The sequence below is a fragment of the Lepisosteus platostomus genome, chromosome 7, assembly GCF_059453375.1.
Source record: "Lepisosteus platostomus isolate fLepPlt1 chromosome 7, fLepPlt1.hap1, whole genome shotgun sequence".
NCBI classification, from domain to species: domain Eukaryota; kingdom Metazoa; phylum Chordata; class Actinopteri; order Semionotiformes; family Lepisosteidae; genus Lepisosteus; species Lepisosteus platostomus.
This window is the reverse complement of record NC_142617.1, coordinates 29,145,945-29,161,778: the sequence shown is the minus strand read 5'-3', so window position 1 is coordinate 29,161,778 and position 15,834 is coordinate 29,145,945. Positions and strand designations below refer to the sequence as shown.

At 40.2% G+C, this 15,834-nt stretch overlaps 1 protein-coding gene across 3 annotated transcripts in view; it reads left to right on the top strand.

The window, feature by feature from the left end:
• The window catches only part of lgr6 (leucine-rich repeat containing G protein-coupled receptor 6), a 254,807-nt gene that overhangs the window by 233,023 nt on the left and 5,950 nt on the right, over positions 1–15,834 (top strand). For 2 of the 3 annotated variants that reach the window (XM_088639760.1, XM_088639759.1), the window contains 3 exons: positions 711–782; positions 948–1,073; positions 4,844–5,004. In XM_088639760.1, the coding sequence (XP_088495886.1) occupies positions 711–782; positions 948–1,073; positions 4,844–5,004 (359 nt within the window). The remainder of the gene's footprint in view (positions 1–710; positions 783–947; positions 1,074–4,843; positions 5,005–15,834) is intronic. The other variant, XM_088639761.1, reaches the window with a different exon arrangement.

Below are 15,834 nucleotides of genomic sequence, written 5' to 3'. Positions count from 1 at the left end.
TGCCAGGAGAATAATATGTGGGATCTAGGAGCCCAGAGTGGTGCCTGGAGCTGGAAGTGTAGTTCCAACAGAAAAGAGCTTTCATACTGCAATACTGCAGAGCTCTTCTCTGTCTTTTCATGCCCAAGTGTATGAAATGTGGATGAGAGAAAATATGGTAAAGTGAAACAGTATAAAATACTTTTTGTTTGTAAATTTCTGAATGGCAACCACTGAGTTGGAAGGGCCACCTACGAGGAAGTTAGTAAACCTGGAGCTGGAAGACAGTGGATTGTTTGTATAGCTGGCTGATCAGAGAGCAGGAAGTGTAGTCGGAAGGATGTTTCACAAAAGTAGCAGAGGTGGACTGGCTCTCTGATAACAGGTGACGTCTATCATGTGTCCACTTCAGGGACAGAGAAGGACCTTGGGCAGGGGTGAGTACACTCCAGAACATGAGCTGCTGTGTGTGTTGATTGAAGTGAAAAAAGAAATTAGTGAGTTAATGGTTTGGGGGCTGTGCTGTGTGAAATGTTATAGGGTAAATGAATGAACAAAAAGAAATAGAGTAGATTAATAGTGGGTAGAAGTCGGTGTACAGACAATTCTGTCACCCAGTTCACCCAGTCTTTTAAAATCTCTTAGGTTTAGCCTTGAATACAATAGAAAAATATGTTATTTAGACGCTATTAATCCTGATGAAAAATGTTTCATTTGTGCTTCTGTCCTAGAGACCTTAGTTGGAATCAAATTAAGACCATTCACCGTGATACCTTTGCTTCTCTACAGTCCCTGGTCAAACTGTAAGTATATACAGTATATTTCATGATTTATAGAGAAAATAAGATTGTTTCTGTAAGAGTCTTTAAGCAAGTTGAACTTATTCAGCAGCCTGCTAAAGAAATTAAATATCAAGTTTACCATGACTGTTTTTTCAATACTCAGACCCTTTTCTGTTGTTCTGACAGAGATCTGGCATACAATCAGTTAACAAATCTTCCACTAGATGGCCTCAGTGGATTGACCCATCTCAAACTAAAAGGCAATCTGGAGCTGTCTGAGCTATTCAGAATGGAGGACTTTCCGAAAATGAGGTAGTAGAGAGTAAATTAATTAGATTAAATTAACAATATGGTTGCGATTAAATCATCGTCTGTGTCATTCTCTGGTTTAAGTCTGAACTAATGTATCATTAGTGTTACGAATGGTGGCCTTTGACCATTTTAAGACCCTATGCGTGATGGCAGGAATGGATTGCAGACACTGGAGGCAGATGTCAGGGAAGACACATGAGGGTTTATTAACACAAACTAGGTGAAAAGTGGTTTTCTGTGCAGGCATGACTATGTGACACAAAGGGTTAGATTGGGAGTCGGAGCGCTCCCTGGAGGTGGGATTTGTACCGTGACAATTAGGGAGGCATCCTATGGCCCTCCCCAGGATGAGGTGGCTATGGATAATAGACAGATATTCTAAGGAAACACTTAATAAGCACCAAAGGAAGAAGGAATATAAGACTTAAAATACTACAATGATGTGATGCTTGAAAAGAAATTAGAACATTTAATTGCTTTTATGGCTATTAGTGATTAATAATAAAGTATGTAATTAAAAATATGTAATTTAAGTAATTAAAAATAAAAAGAAATATCTGCACATGGATTCAATGTATACAATATACAATTGTAATGATACAACAACAAAATTTGGAAATAAATAATATGTGTCAATCATTTTAGAAATGGCTAGCAGCCAAATCACCCTGCAGCTCTCAACTGGCTACCCACTTAAACTAAGCAGGGTTGAGCCTGGTCAGTACCTGGATAGGAGACCTCTTGGGAAGCTATGGTTTCTGCTGGAAGTGGTGTTAGTGGGACCAGCGGGGGGCGCCCACCCTATAGTCTGCATGGGTCGTAATGCAGGTATAGTGTTGGGGACACTATACTGTAAAAGGAGCTGTCTTTCGGATGAGATGTTAAATGGAGGTCCTGGTAATTAAATATCCCTGGGCATTTCACAATAAGAGTAGGGAGTTATCCCAGTGTCCAGGCCAAATTTCCCCCCTCAACCTTTACCGTGGCATCCAAACTTTCCCCATGTATGATTGGCTTGCATTTGCCCTGTGATGAACTAGTGCCCTCTCCAGGGTGTTCCCTGCCTTGCACTCGTTGCTTGCTGGGTAGGCTCTTGCTTCCCGTGACACTGTATGGTATAAAGTGGTTTGGCAAATGACATGACATTTTACAAGTGGCTGATGATGAACTGAGTGATTAAATAGATATAAATAACATTATTTTTAGGTTTGAAATTCTTTACCAAAGTCAATTCTAGAATAGTTAAATTCACCTTGAGATCGCACCTTGAAGCAAAGGATCCCACTTAGATTTTATCTCAAGTAGCTTTCCAATAGTTTGTGCACAGGGTCTTACTGGGTTCCTGCACAAATGTGGGACGAAAGTAAGAAAAATTCAGCTTACTCCAGGATGTAGCTGTTATCACTGAATGTATTATTATTGCATTAGACATTTTGATATTCAGGCTTGTCAAATAAAACCCACCTGTATTTATTTGTTCAGTCAAAATTACAATTGGCTTACTAGGTGCAAGACTTCTCCTGTTGCAAATAAAGTCTTTGAAAGAATTCTGTTTACGTCAGACTCTTTCTCTGGTTGTTAGGGGTCACTGCGTTCCTACATCACGGAATGAATTTGGATTATGGCTCATAGGGGTTCACTGAAATACCAGCCCTCAATAGCTTAGAATTTGCAGCACCTTTCCCCTAGCATGTGACCATGCTAACGATGTCCTGCTAGAATCATGCTTATAAAATGACATGCATGTGCTTCAGGTCATACTGCTTTCACTCTACATACATTCTACTGAAAGATTAAAAAGGATGCACTATAGAATGTTTACTACTGCAATGATATTCTCTCAATTAGCTAATCACCTGTTATGAACACAGACTGAGATCTGTGTCAGGTCTTGTAGTAGACCTTATGCGATGCGGTAAGAGCTGGAGAAAACAGGAGGCGTGGTAAAAGGAAAACACACAGAACAAAAGAATAGTGACAGTCCATGAGACAGTGAACGGGGGAGACAAAGAATGGCATCCAAATCCAAACAGGTCCAAAGGCAGGTCAGGGCACAGTCCGGGAGTCCAGACGCGAGTAATCAATCCTGGGACGCGACACGGTTAAAATCCTCGTGAACGGGGAAAACACGAACAGACAAAACATGGAGGTCCAAGGGTGACGGGGCGAGATCCTTCAGACCCTGGGCTCAGGAAGCGGGGGGTGTCGGGGATGAGGCCTATGCCCTCAGGAGACGGACGTAGGGTTTCCTGATGCTAGGCGGGCCTCGCTACATCCTTACCTTAATGATGAGCCCCAAGGACAGGAGGAGCTAGTCTTTAAATAATACACCTAAGAAGGTACACCTGGGGAGCTTAGCAACAATCACAGGAGCGATAATGGGAGTAGTGGAGCGCCATCTAGGGAGGGATGTCAGGCGTGACGTCACCCAACTACTTTTATTCAATAAACTAAATAGGTTAATGCAAAACATTCATTCTGACAAAGCACCATTATGAAGCTGACACACTCATTTTAACTCTCTCATTTTAGACACAAAGACATAAAACTTGTAATTCCCTAATATATATATGCAAAATATGGATTATGTTTGACTAGTTTTTTAGTTTTTAGTAATTTATTGACTAATTACAATGTAAAGTAAATTAATGCCTTTTCAATGCAGAGATTTCAGCCATTTCAGAAGGTGCTTTAAATCTGCTGTATTCTTTCAGCTCATAATGTAGCCACATTCTGTTTCTTGTTATTCAAGTAAGATTTAACAAGGGCTTTTGTTAATTTGGTCATGGTATGTAAAGTATTTTCTCATTGTATGTGAAGGATTCCAGATCTTTTTCTTCCAACTGAAAACATGGTTGACTCACAGAGACCAGTGCTAAAGATTTAACAGTCTAATCTGTTTGATTATTCTTTCAACAAGCCCTCGGTAGCAAGGTAGATACTAGAGATAAACAGTATAATAATAAGTTAGAATATAATATCTTATATAAGTGATCAAGAAATAGATTTCTCCCCCTGGCCCTACACAACTGAAGTGCTATAGCAATTTTAAAGGTACTAGGGCTTTTTTCCCCTAGCAATAGGTTCTTTCTATCCCCCAGAACCAGGACAATACATATTTTCCCTTTTTATTACATTACATCAGGCTACCTATCACATAGGTCCCATGACACAACAATTTCTAAAACTGACTAGCTAACACAGAACACATAACACAACTTATCCACAACAGAAATGTACTCAGAGTACATATAAGAGCTCCACTGACCGAGTTACCAAAACCAATGTCCCACAGCAGCATTATTCTACCACATCCAGCTGCAACCAGTGACCTGGTGTGTCTCCTTTCACCTCACCAGAGGAAGGGCTGAAAGTCCGTGTAGTCCTTCAGTGGTTCTTATGCATTTTCTTAGTCCCTGTCATCCTAAACAATGTGGTCTCTTATGCCTCTTCCCCCCCCCCCCCCATCCTGTTTTCCTCCAAGTCCAGCTCCGGGTGGGGTAGGAGGATGGCATGGCCTTCCCCCGCTGTCTCTGTAGATTCCATTTTGACTTTTGACTCCTTTTTGACTTTGTCATCTCCTGGGTGCTGTAGTGCAAACTGTAATGCATCATTTGGATTGGTAATAATACCACTTTCCACTACAATGCATTTGCTATGTTTGTGTCTTTATACTTCTGTTGTCTCTTACTTCCAGAAAGCCAAATCATTGTCTGCCTTTGTTCCCTGATGGAGGTTTTTAATTTTTGTTATTGTTTTTATCTCTGCAGAATGATAGAAATGCCATATGCTTATCAATGTTGTGTGTATGGAGCCTGCAACAAGAACAACAAACCTTCTGGTCACTGGGAAGCTGATCAAATGGGAAGTGAGGATGATGATATACATAAAAGGACCGTGGCTATGTTCCCAAGCCACATTGATAGTAACTGTAAGTAAATTTGTGTTTTGTTTTGTTAAATATTCCCAGTTTTTCTATATTCAGAACAAAGGCTGGCAATAAACAGTTACAGTATCTTAGGTTACAGTGTGCACTGATATAGATTGCTTGGGTGATAGGGCTCATTCAAGCCTATTACAATTATGTAATTCTGTGGAAACCTGGACTGCATAGAATTTTCCTGCTACAGAGTACCCATCTAGCTGGAGTAGTGGAAGTGGACATATTCTGGCAGAACATGGTTCACGAGGAATGACAGCAGCCGAAGATTGAAAGAAGGCAGAATTGTTTATTGAGTTGCAAAAACGTGGCCCTCAGCCAAGCAGGTTAAGCCAACCTCCCGGCCATTGGACGGGAAGGACAGGACCCCCCAAAGCACCAAGTGGAACCCTCAATCACCAGTGCAGAAAAACAATGGTCATTGACCTAAATTCATCCGAGGAGAGTAAATGCTTGTTTGAGAATATCAGGGTTGGTTTTAATATATGCATGATAGGCCTTTGAGGACCAACGGCCGAGTTGTTTGATAAGATAATCTGGGATGCATTGTCGAGCTGCAGAGGAAGCGGCACCTTTTCTGAAAGAATGGCCAGAGACTTGTTCAGGAGGAAATCCAGCAGTTAGGAGAACATTGTGAAGGTAAGAGAAAAACCAGCCACGGGTCAGAATAAGCCCTTTCTCATTTACAAAGAGGATGAGGAAGTTGCATGTGTTTGGATAGAGGCTCATATGGGCTGATATGAGCCCCATATGAGTAAGAATGGATTTTGTAATAATATATACAGATGCAGGCATTCAAAGTGAGCGGTACAGACACGTACCAGAGGTAATTGGCTGAGCCGTCGCGCATCATGACGCAAGATGACGCGGGGTACCGCGGTACGAGATTGGTTGACCGACAGGGGCACTCGTGGTCCGTTGGTCTGTCGTAGAAAGATTTACAGTACAGTAAACATCTTTACTGTGCCCGTTGTAGTATTGAATTTTACCACTGAAGGGAAATCTTAGTAGCTGAGTATAAAAAGAATAGGAGCATACTGTAACGTGTGTGAAGGCCATAAACGATATTAATTTTGGAACGTAAACATACAGTACTGTATATGGCTGGTCTTGGTACTTTAAAGTAAAAAATACACACCAGTATTCCATTTCTCCCTAAACATTTTAAGCATCGAAGTCTTTAACTAAAGAGATACCGGAGTCAACAAGCATACTTTTAGAATTTGATTAATAGGGAATATAATATGGAATCGCGTATCTAAAGAATTTAATAACGATATGATTATATTCGTGTACTGCGACAGGGCTGTGTAGGGCTGTTTCGCCTCTCTCTTCATGCGACTGTACCAGGAAGAGGATTTCTTTCGATTCGAAACGTGTATTTTAAAACTTTAAGAAGTAAAAACCTTACAGCGTACACAGATTTCTAAACTGATCAGGATCGTTATCTTTGTCTTATGCATAATAATGTTCACCGCTCTGTCCAGCAAATTAATAATAAACTTTATTTTATATAGCGTTTTAAATGAATAAGTAATTAGATTGCTCATAAACCTAATAACTTGCTTTTTCTTTTTATTTAGGCTCAGATTTCAACTATAGATTGTATTATTAATAACCATAATAACAACCAACCAACAAAAACAACCATATAAACATAATACCAACCAAAAACATAGATAACGACCACAATACAAAATCAAATATATCAAACCATTCCTCCAATTATTATAATCCCGCCCCTTATGCAAAACCAAACCCTCCTCCCGTCCCAGTTTATCCTCTTTATCATAAACAAAATCCACCTCAATTTTCAACATAAAGCATTACTGCTTACTGGGTTTTTGAGGGGGGGGGAGGTGTCTTTCGCTGGAAATCTCGCCTGCTTCTACTTTAGGAGTACAACCCCCTCTCTGCCGGAGTGCTGGCTGTGACGAATTAAACCGGTTTCACAGGTATTTTCAAAGTAGGAAGTACAGTGTTAACTGGTAGCTGGTCTCCTCAATGAAATCGCTTTAACATGCTAATGCGTTGGTTTAACAGTCCGGGAGTGGCAAGCTTCCAATGTCAACTCGACTCGATTGGAAGACAATGAACGTATTTTAGCCCTAAATGAATTAATAGCAAACATGGTTTACATAAAATACATTTTTCCAAGAAAGTTTATAATAATACGATCTATAGTTGAAATCTGAGCCTAAAGATAAATGAAAAGCATTTTCAGAGAGCAATCACGTTGTGTTTATGTAGAAAAAGCGATTAGGTTTATGAGCAATCTAATTACCTATTCGCTTAAAACGCTATATAAAATAAAGTTTATTTAGAGGTGAATGATCAGTGTCGCAGTTTAAATAATCTTTGTAGGAGGGCTTGGACAGATTCCAAGTGTATTTTTGCAATTTACGTTGCATTGTCCAATGTGCTGTTGTAATACAGTTTAGAATACAATTAGTCTAAGCTTTATCAGCTTTATTTATGGGTTGCAATTTAGAAAAAGTCAAAAACCGCACTCAAAATGCAATTTAGAGCTTTCTGGCAAGAGGAGACACCCAAATTATAATGTAACATGCCACTGTTTGTGCATGAACAAAGTTATACTGTAATTTTCCTTAGATACGCGATTAAAAAAATAATTTTTTTGAATCCCCGGCGGAACACACTCCATAAGAATCAGCGCTTTTATACAGTATATCGCCTTTAAACACATATATTTAAACACACATTTACGATTTAAATCAAAACGTGATTCAAATCAATATAAATGTTTATTTTGTAACGCATAGGTGACTATTCATTGTTATTAAAAAGACTTAAATTCGATCATGTTGTGATATTTAGAAATATAAATTTGTTTGGTGCGAGTGAGGTTTTATTTAATCTCTGACCAAGGGAAACGTTTCATTTTTTCAAAGAAATGTTTGTTAAAAAATAAAGTCATAGTTCCATGGGATTCAATCACAGACCATGTGACATGGGAGTCAGGAACCTAACACACAGCGCCACCAGCGCGGTCACATGCTGAGGGCTGAAAAAGCACTACAGAAACATTATCGACAGACAATGTACAGATTTGATAAAGCTATCAAATAATGTAACTAGGCACAGAACAAGTTTACAGCACAGTACAATAATAAATGCTGACCATGACTTTAGAAGCATAAATTACCTTACACTCAATTTAAACACAAGCTGTCTTTAGCCCTCTAAGCTGGTTCATACAGAAATGTAGAAATGCATTAGCCTGATTATGATTAAAAAACACATATAATTAAACACGCGTTTGCGATTTAAATCAGAACACGATTTAAATCAATATAAATGTTTATATTGTAACGCATACTGTCCAGCCTCCATTTTTCTATAAAAATATACTCTATTACACACACACACACAATAGAAGCAGGAAGCAGAAGCAGGGACCGTTGTCAGAAGGGAAGAAGGTGACTATTCATTGTTATCAAAAATGACTTAGAATCGATCATGTTGCGATATTTTGAAATATAAAAGTCAATTGATAGTCCATAATATCGCTATTCTATTTTTTCGAAGAAATGTTTGTTAAAAGAAAAGTCCAGCACCAGCTGGATTTGAACACACAACCCGTGAGTTGATAATCGGGCACGTAGACCAGTGGGCTACAAGGGAAGTCGCATGAAGAGAGAGGCGAAACAGCCCTACACAGCCCTGTCGCAGTACACGAAGATAATCATATCGTTATTAAATTCTTTAGATACGCGATTCCATATTATATTAGCAGAAAAGCTTAAAACTACCACTTTTTCACACGCTATTTCACATGCTAGTTAAATACTTCGATGCTTAAAATCGTTAGGGAGAAATGGAATACCGGTGTGTATTTTTCCTTTAAAGTACCGATTCCTGGAATCTGACTGGCTGACACCCTTCTGAAGTGGTTCCATCAAATATGGTATACGGAAAAGAAAGCGTTGATACATACAAGTATCTTTTAATAAAGCCTTTGCTGTGCTCTTGAGGATCCTTGTGATATTTTGAGCTCTAGTTGAATGATAAGTGTCGCATTTTAAATCATTAAAATCGTAGTTAGAAATTATGAAACGCTCTGTTAAAAGCAAGGAAGTTTTTATGCCCGTTGAAGTAAAACAAAATGCCTGACAAAGTATGGCTTGGACAGATTCCAAGTGCTTGTACAAATGTGCTAAAGAAATTATACTTTGAGTATACAGCTTGTCCAAAGTCATCCATTATTAATACTATTAGTAATATCTTCGGTAAAGGCTTTGATGCATAAATATTTCTGATAAAGGTAGGTTGTGCACTTTTGTCCAACTGAGCAATCTTGCTTTCATAAAATATACCAACATTTTAATGACTGATGATTAACATGCTGTAATACACAGTTCAAAATTAAAAGCTCAAATGCTGTACATGAGAGGTTAAGCTCCCCCTGGCGGTTTTACAAGGTGACGCCGGATAGTTTTCGCCATGACGTCAAATGACGCGCGATTAACCACGTGATACTGCGTGATACCGTGTGACATCACGACACGCCCACCGGGGTATGCCGCGAAATACTCCACCCATTTTGAATGGCTGCATCTGTATGGGTGCCGGACCTGAACTGATTGGTATTGCTTTTCTTGAGATAGAAGGTTAAATTATCGGGAGATAAGATATTTATGTCAGATAAGCAAGGTTGGGAAGAAGGATTGAAGGATGCTGAAGTAGCGGTAAATACAGAGCATCTCAGGAAGCCAAAGAATGCCAGCAGGAATAGATATTCAAGTGTGCAGTCAACCCAGGGTGAGTGGTATCCAGATCTGAGAACATGAATGCAGGATTCCAAGATGTCCGAGGTGAGTGGTGTGCGTTGATTCGGAAGGGGTTTCTCAGATCACTGGAAGCCTTTTAGAAGGAGAGTGATTTGAGGGTGAAAAATTAGTTTGTGGAAGAACTAGATGCCTAAGTAGTGGAAACCCGCACTTTGAGTGAGTTTTTACAATAGCAGATAAAAGATGATATGGTGAGAATATCTAAAGATGGGGACTTTATATTTTTCCAGGCAGTCCAGTAAGAACTGAGAGTGCGAGGAGCAATCCCTGACAGGATAGTTTGCTGGGCCAGCTAGAGATAGCGATGGAAAGGATGATTAAGAGGAATGTGAGTTCTGAATAAGGATGTATTGTGCAAGGTTTCAAGCTTGCATCTGGTGCCGAGATCCTGAACATCTAATATTGAAAGCAAGAGAGAGAATCGCCTATCTCGTTTACGTGGCCTGGAATATGAGCTGCAACGAGAATGAATTGATTTGTGAGTGAAATCCATTTAAGGCAGCGCAGGAATTTTATTATAGATTGGGACGGTGACCTTCCTTTGTTGATTATATGAACTAGTGAAATGTTATCCGAATAAATAAGAACAGATTTTTGTTTACAATTGTGGTCCCAAAGAGAAGCAGCAACGACAACTTGGAATATTTCAAATAAGGCTGATGAGCGCTCGGCAGGAGCAATGGAGGAGAATTCAGGAGGCCAAGGGGCCGCGAACCACTGGCCTTGGTAGTAGCCTCCAAAGCCAATAGAGGGGGCTGCATCGGTAAAAATGCTGGGGGGCATGAGGAAAATCTATGGTGAGGAAATCATCAAGAAGATGGATAAGGGGAGATTGTAGTAATTTAAGAGGATCTAGCAGAGGGCTTCAGCTAAGGTGTCAAAATATTTTGGGTTACTCTTGCAGCAGAAACTTAGGCGAACTGCAAAAAAGAACTTATTTTGCCAAAAAATTCCAAAGAGATGCCAGAAGTCAGGGTCAAGAGGCATCACCTTTAAGGCGCTGGAGATGTCAGCCTTAGCAAGCCAGGCACCCGGACCTGCCGTTTTGATGAGTGAAATGGCATGGTCAACTGTGGCATAATGCGGGGAGAAGTTGGAGCTGGGAATAAGACTATTGATGCTTGGCACATGGAGCTGACAGGTCAATTATGAGGTGTTTTTTACTGGAGTAATTTACGGACCCCTATACCAATAGGGTTGATACAGTATATAGGAAATGGAGGAGAATCAAATGGGCCAATTATGAAACCTTTTTCAACTTCTAATGGCAGCAAGGAATCAATGAACTTAGGTTCAGCAGTAGCAGATTGCAGGTTCCTGCAGAGGAAGAAGGAAGTGCGCACAAGCCTGGTGAGAACCCAAAGGAAAGGCCGTCGAGCAAGATGTGTGTGGAAAAGGGGTCAGGGTGGTGGAGCAATTCGGATGCAAGAGTGGGGATGTTAGTTGGGGTAGACAGATGAGCCAATAGTCATTTGGGAATGCAAAAAGTGAAGGGCCAGCGAGGGCACCTGAGTGAGCACCTGAGTGAGCATGAGCTTCTTTTCAGAAGCTGCAAATGTGAAGGACGCAACAAGAGAAAGAGGTACAGGCAGAAGAATTAAAAATAAAATTATTGCAGATTTTTTGGCCTCCAATCATCATGATAGGGTGACCGCGAACTTCTCTGGACCGAGTAGAATTTAAATACACCTGGCTGGAAAATTGGGATTGTAGGGGAGAAGAGGTGGGGTCAGGGTCGAGTTTGCAGACAGTATCTGGGCAAAGGTTTGAGGAGTGTGACTGGGAGAAACAAATGTCACAGGAAAGAGATCTGACACCAGCAAATATACGTCAGTAAAGCTCGATATCAAGGGCCCCCGAGTAGGTGCGATGGTTCCACTGGAGTAGGCGGGCAGCAGCCTTAGCCGAGAACTGTTTATGACAGTCAAAGCACAGGGAGCCCCCGAAGCAGAGAGATAAATTGAGGATAATGTGCATGTAATCATCACATTCCTGTCAACGATTGGAAAAGACAGAGCACATGATGTTGCAAAAGATGCTGAAAGCCAGGCAAAACTCAGAAATTATGATGACTGAAGCAGAGTGAGGATCGGAAGATTAGAAAGTAACAAAGAACGTACTGCAGTCGACTGTTCTAGTGTAGGAGTTGTAAGTGGAGGACGAGAGAAGTTGAGCTAGATTGACATCTCCACCTTGTAAAATTTGCTGCCGGAGTGAGAAAGGACCTGGAGTAGGACTAAACACAAGTGTATTAGGAGAAGCTGGAAGAGGAACAGCTGTTCGGAGAGAAAAGTCCCTGTTAAGGGGGGATGAGGCAGGAGAGATGGGAGCGGGAGCCTGACCAGCAGGTGGTGAATGATAGGATGGATGAAGTAGAAGGTAGGGGTTGAACAGTTGGAGCCGCCCCGGAGCTATGTTGGACACCAGGGGATAGGAGAGACAAAAGATTTAGTAGGGTGCCCGCAGGCTGGGCCTGAGGTAGGAAGCCGAGCATACCTGGGGCCGAGGCACCAGCGGTAGAGTGGGCAGAGAGATTTGCATCCAGGGCTGAATGCATGAGATGACTGATGTCAGGTTGGACGCTGGGGACAGGGGAAGATAAGGACGAAAAATGAGTAGAAAGCAGATTGTGGAAGGAGGCATTAAATAGACCTGGGGCCTGAAGCTCAGTGGCTTTAGGGATAGAAGTCGAAGGATGTTGTGGAGGAACTGGAAATTGCTGATTGGAAAAAGCAGGGGATGAAGCCGACCAGAGGATGGTGGTAAGAGAAGCAGGAGGAACGAGCTGGTCAAGGAGCGTAGGGGAATTCTCTGTGCTGCCGAAAAGTTCTTCGTCGGAGCAGGAGATTTGCAGATCCACAGATAATCGAATATGAAAGTAAGTAGAGCAGGGCAGAACCATACTTGTGCGATGCGCAAAATGAGCGAGGAAGAAGAGAGGGTGACATTTGGTATATATGGAGTCTGAGTGCTTACGTCAGAATTAGTGACAAGGCTGAAGTTGGCTTCTTATTCTCCAGCTCCTTAAATGCTGCTGCTGTGATGTTATGTCACCCTTTGCCTGTAGATGGCTCTCTACAGTCTTTTTTAAATGTACTAATCTGGATGGATTACTGTACATATCCTCATTAAAGGGAAATATGTTAGTAAAAAGTGACTGTCCAAATTGCATTTTTGTATGAAACACATTTCAGAAAATCGAAAACCAATTTTCAAAATTCACAATAACACAAACTGGCATGTTAGAAAACAATTAAATAAGACAAAGGCAAAACGTCAATTCATTGGCACTTTTTGCATATTTACCATGACCTTGACTTCTGATCATTAAAAGTCTCAAAATCTTGCATTTTACAAGACATTTTAATATAGCAGTATTAAATGGGACATTTAGAACATGGCATATGAGAATATATGATTAACCAGGGATGAGCAAAGGGTAATGGCACTTTCTGCTGTGTTGCTGTGGCCCTCCCTTCTGATTATAAAATCTCACAATTCTTTCACTTAGGTGTGAGAGACAATATTACAGTCTCTCAAAATCCTGAACTTCAGGAACTTTTACTGTACCATTTTTTAAAATATGACCCTCTGAACATGGCATGAGAGAATACATTGGCAAATGTTGATGGCACTTTCTGCTGTTTTGCTGTGGCCCTCCCTCCTGATTATAAAATCATCTCACAATTATGACACCAAGGTGTGAGAGACAATGTAGCAGACTATCAAAAGATAGCAGTTTCTCTCTCTTTCTAACTATCTTTATCACTTTTGTTAATTATTCTTCATGGTAAAAATAATGGGGTCAAAGTCCTAGACATTTCTAGATATTTGAAAATTACCCCCGGACGGAGATATAAGGATCAAAATAGAGGACATGGCCTGGGTACAAGGCGGTACAATCCAAATTATCTAAATCACTGGTTCTCAAACTTTTGGACCAAGTACCACCCCTGATCGAACCAAAGCATCCAAGTATCACCTACAAGTCATCTTCTCAAAGGAACCACAGAAAATCTCAATGACCAACATGATCGCTCGCGCACACACACTTATAATAAATATAATAATAATAAAAAAAAACTTTATTTGAAATAGCGCCTTTAAAGGTGGGTTCTCAAAGCGCTTTAAAGAATGACAACAGGAACAACAACAATTAAAAATAAATAAAAAAGCACCATTTCAGTGAGAGGGGTGAGCCTGTTTAGTCAAGAAAAGTAGATGTGAATTCATTGGTCAAGCCTTGATACAATTCACAACAGAGTATAACAGATTTTAAATCCTCAGGCATTTTCTTGATGGCAAAGGCCTCGTGATGGATGCTGCAGTGCGTCTACAGTACTTCATATCTGGAGGAAACTCTAATTCATGTAATTACACCGGTGTGTCTACCTGTAGTCGCTCTAGCACCGTCTGTACAAATTCCGACGCATTTCATCCAGTCGATGCCATTCTCTTTGATTAATTCATTCAGAAGATGAAATATGTACTCTCCTGTAGTTTTTGTTGAATGTCAGGAACAGAACAGAAAGTCCTCATGGGACATACCCTCAAATTCGTATCTAACATTAATGAGCATATTGGCTAAATCAAAGGCATCTACAGACTCATCTAATTGCAGTGAAAGACATCTGCTCACCTCAGCTTACTTTTGACATCATCTGCCATATCAATAATGAGTGACTGTGTCTTTGGAAGGGGGCAGCAGGTCGAGCTGTTTAGCAGCTTTTTTTCCACACATAATATGTGTCAGCTCTTTTGCCAATGGTGTGGGGCTTACCTGTTTTAGCAATCCACAAGCTTGCATTTTTCCCCATTTCCGTTTCAGGAGTCTGTGTCAGACGTTAAAAGAATTTTTTTATTTCATACGCATGGGAGCGAAACACAGAGATGCTCTGTGTATTTTTCACAAATTAACCTTGATCAGTCCTTAAATATTTTTTCTGATATCTATCACGCTCTCCTGTGCTTACAAAATTGGCATTGTTCCAAAATCACAGACATTCTCCTGCCTCCCTATTTGCTATTTTTTTTAAATACAATTGGTCACGTTCGTAGTACGCATTCCTATACAAGCGTGTAGAATTACATAGTAGCTGTGTCCACTCATGTATTAGTATGTGCTATATCATAGTATGTAGGCTGTGTATTTGACACAAACTAATTTATTCAAATAGAAAATATGAAAACCCAGCCCAATTTTTCAGTGCACACAACAAATTCCCAGGGTCATCTGGCTTACCACCTGGGGGCGCTCCGAGTACCATAGTTTGAGAACCACGGATCTAAGTGCTCAGTGTTATTTTTATTATATGTGTGTGCGCACATGCTCATGCTGGTCATTGAGATTTTCTGTGGTTCCTTTGAGAAGATGACTTGTATTGGTACTTGGATGCTTCGGTTTGGTCAGGGATGGTACTTGGTCCAAAAAGTTCAAGAACCACTGTACTAAGCAAATTAGTCGCATATTAAGTACAACTCTGGATCACATGACAAAGTTCCAAAATATTGTAGCTTCTTGCTATTGAAATAATACTGCCACAATTTAAGAATATAAGTGTCCATCATATGTTTCTTCAGGTTCCACAGCCAAAACATTGTGATTAATTTCTTTCTAGCATGGGATAAACCCTTACTTGTTCCTTTGCAGTCTACAAATGCTGGCGTAGCTACCTACTTGAACTGTCATCAATATTACAGCTATATTAATGCATTAAGACTTTGTTCTGATATTTATATAAGATAAATATTATATGAAAAGAAGCAAGCTTAAATTAAGGATACATATAAGAAACATGGGATATAACTCGTAAATGTTTTCATACACATCTGGGTGTCACTTCAGTCTATTTGTTATTTTTGTGATGTGACTTCACACTGGTGGTTCTTTCAGGGAATCAGGGATATGTTAAATATAAGAGTGCATTAAAGAAATTATCCTTATCCAAGACCTTTCAGAAGTTATTATTTATGACAGTTCTTTTGAACGCTACCCCTTCTTCTCTTTCCT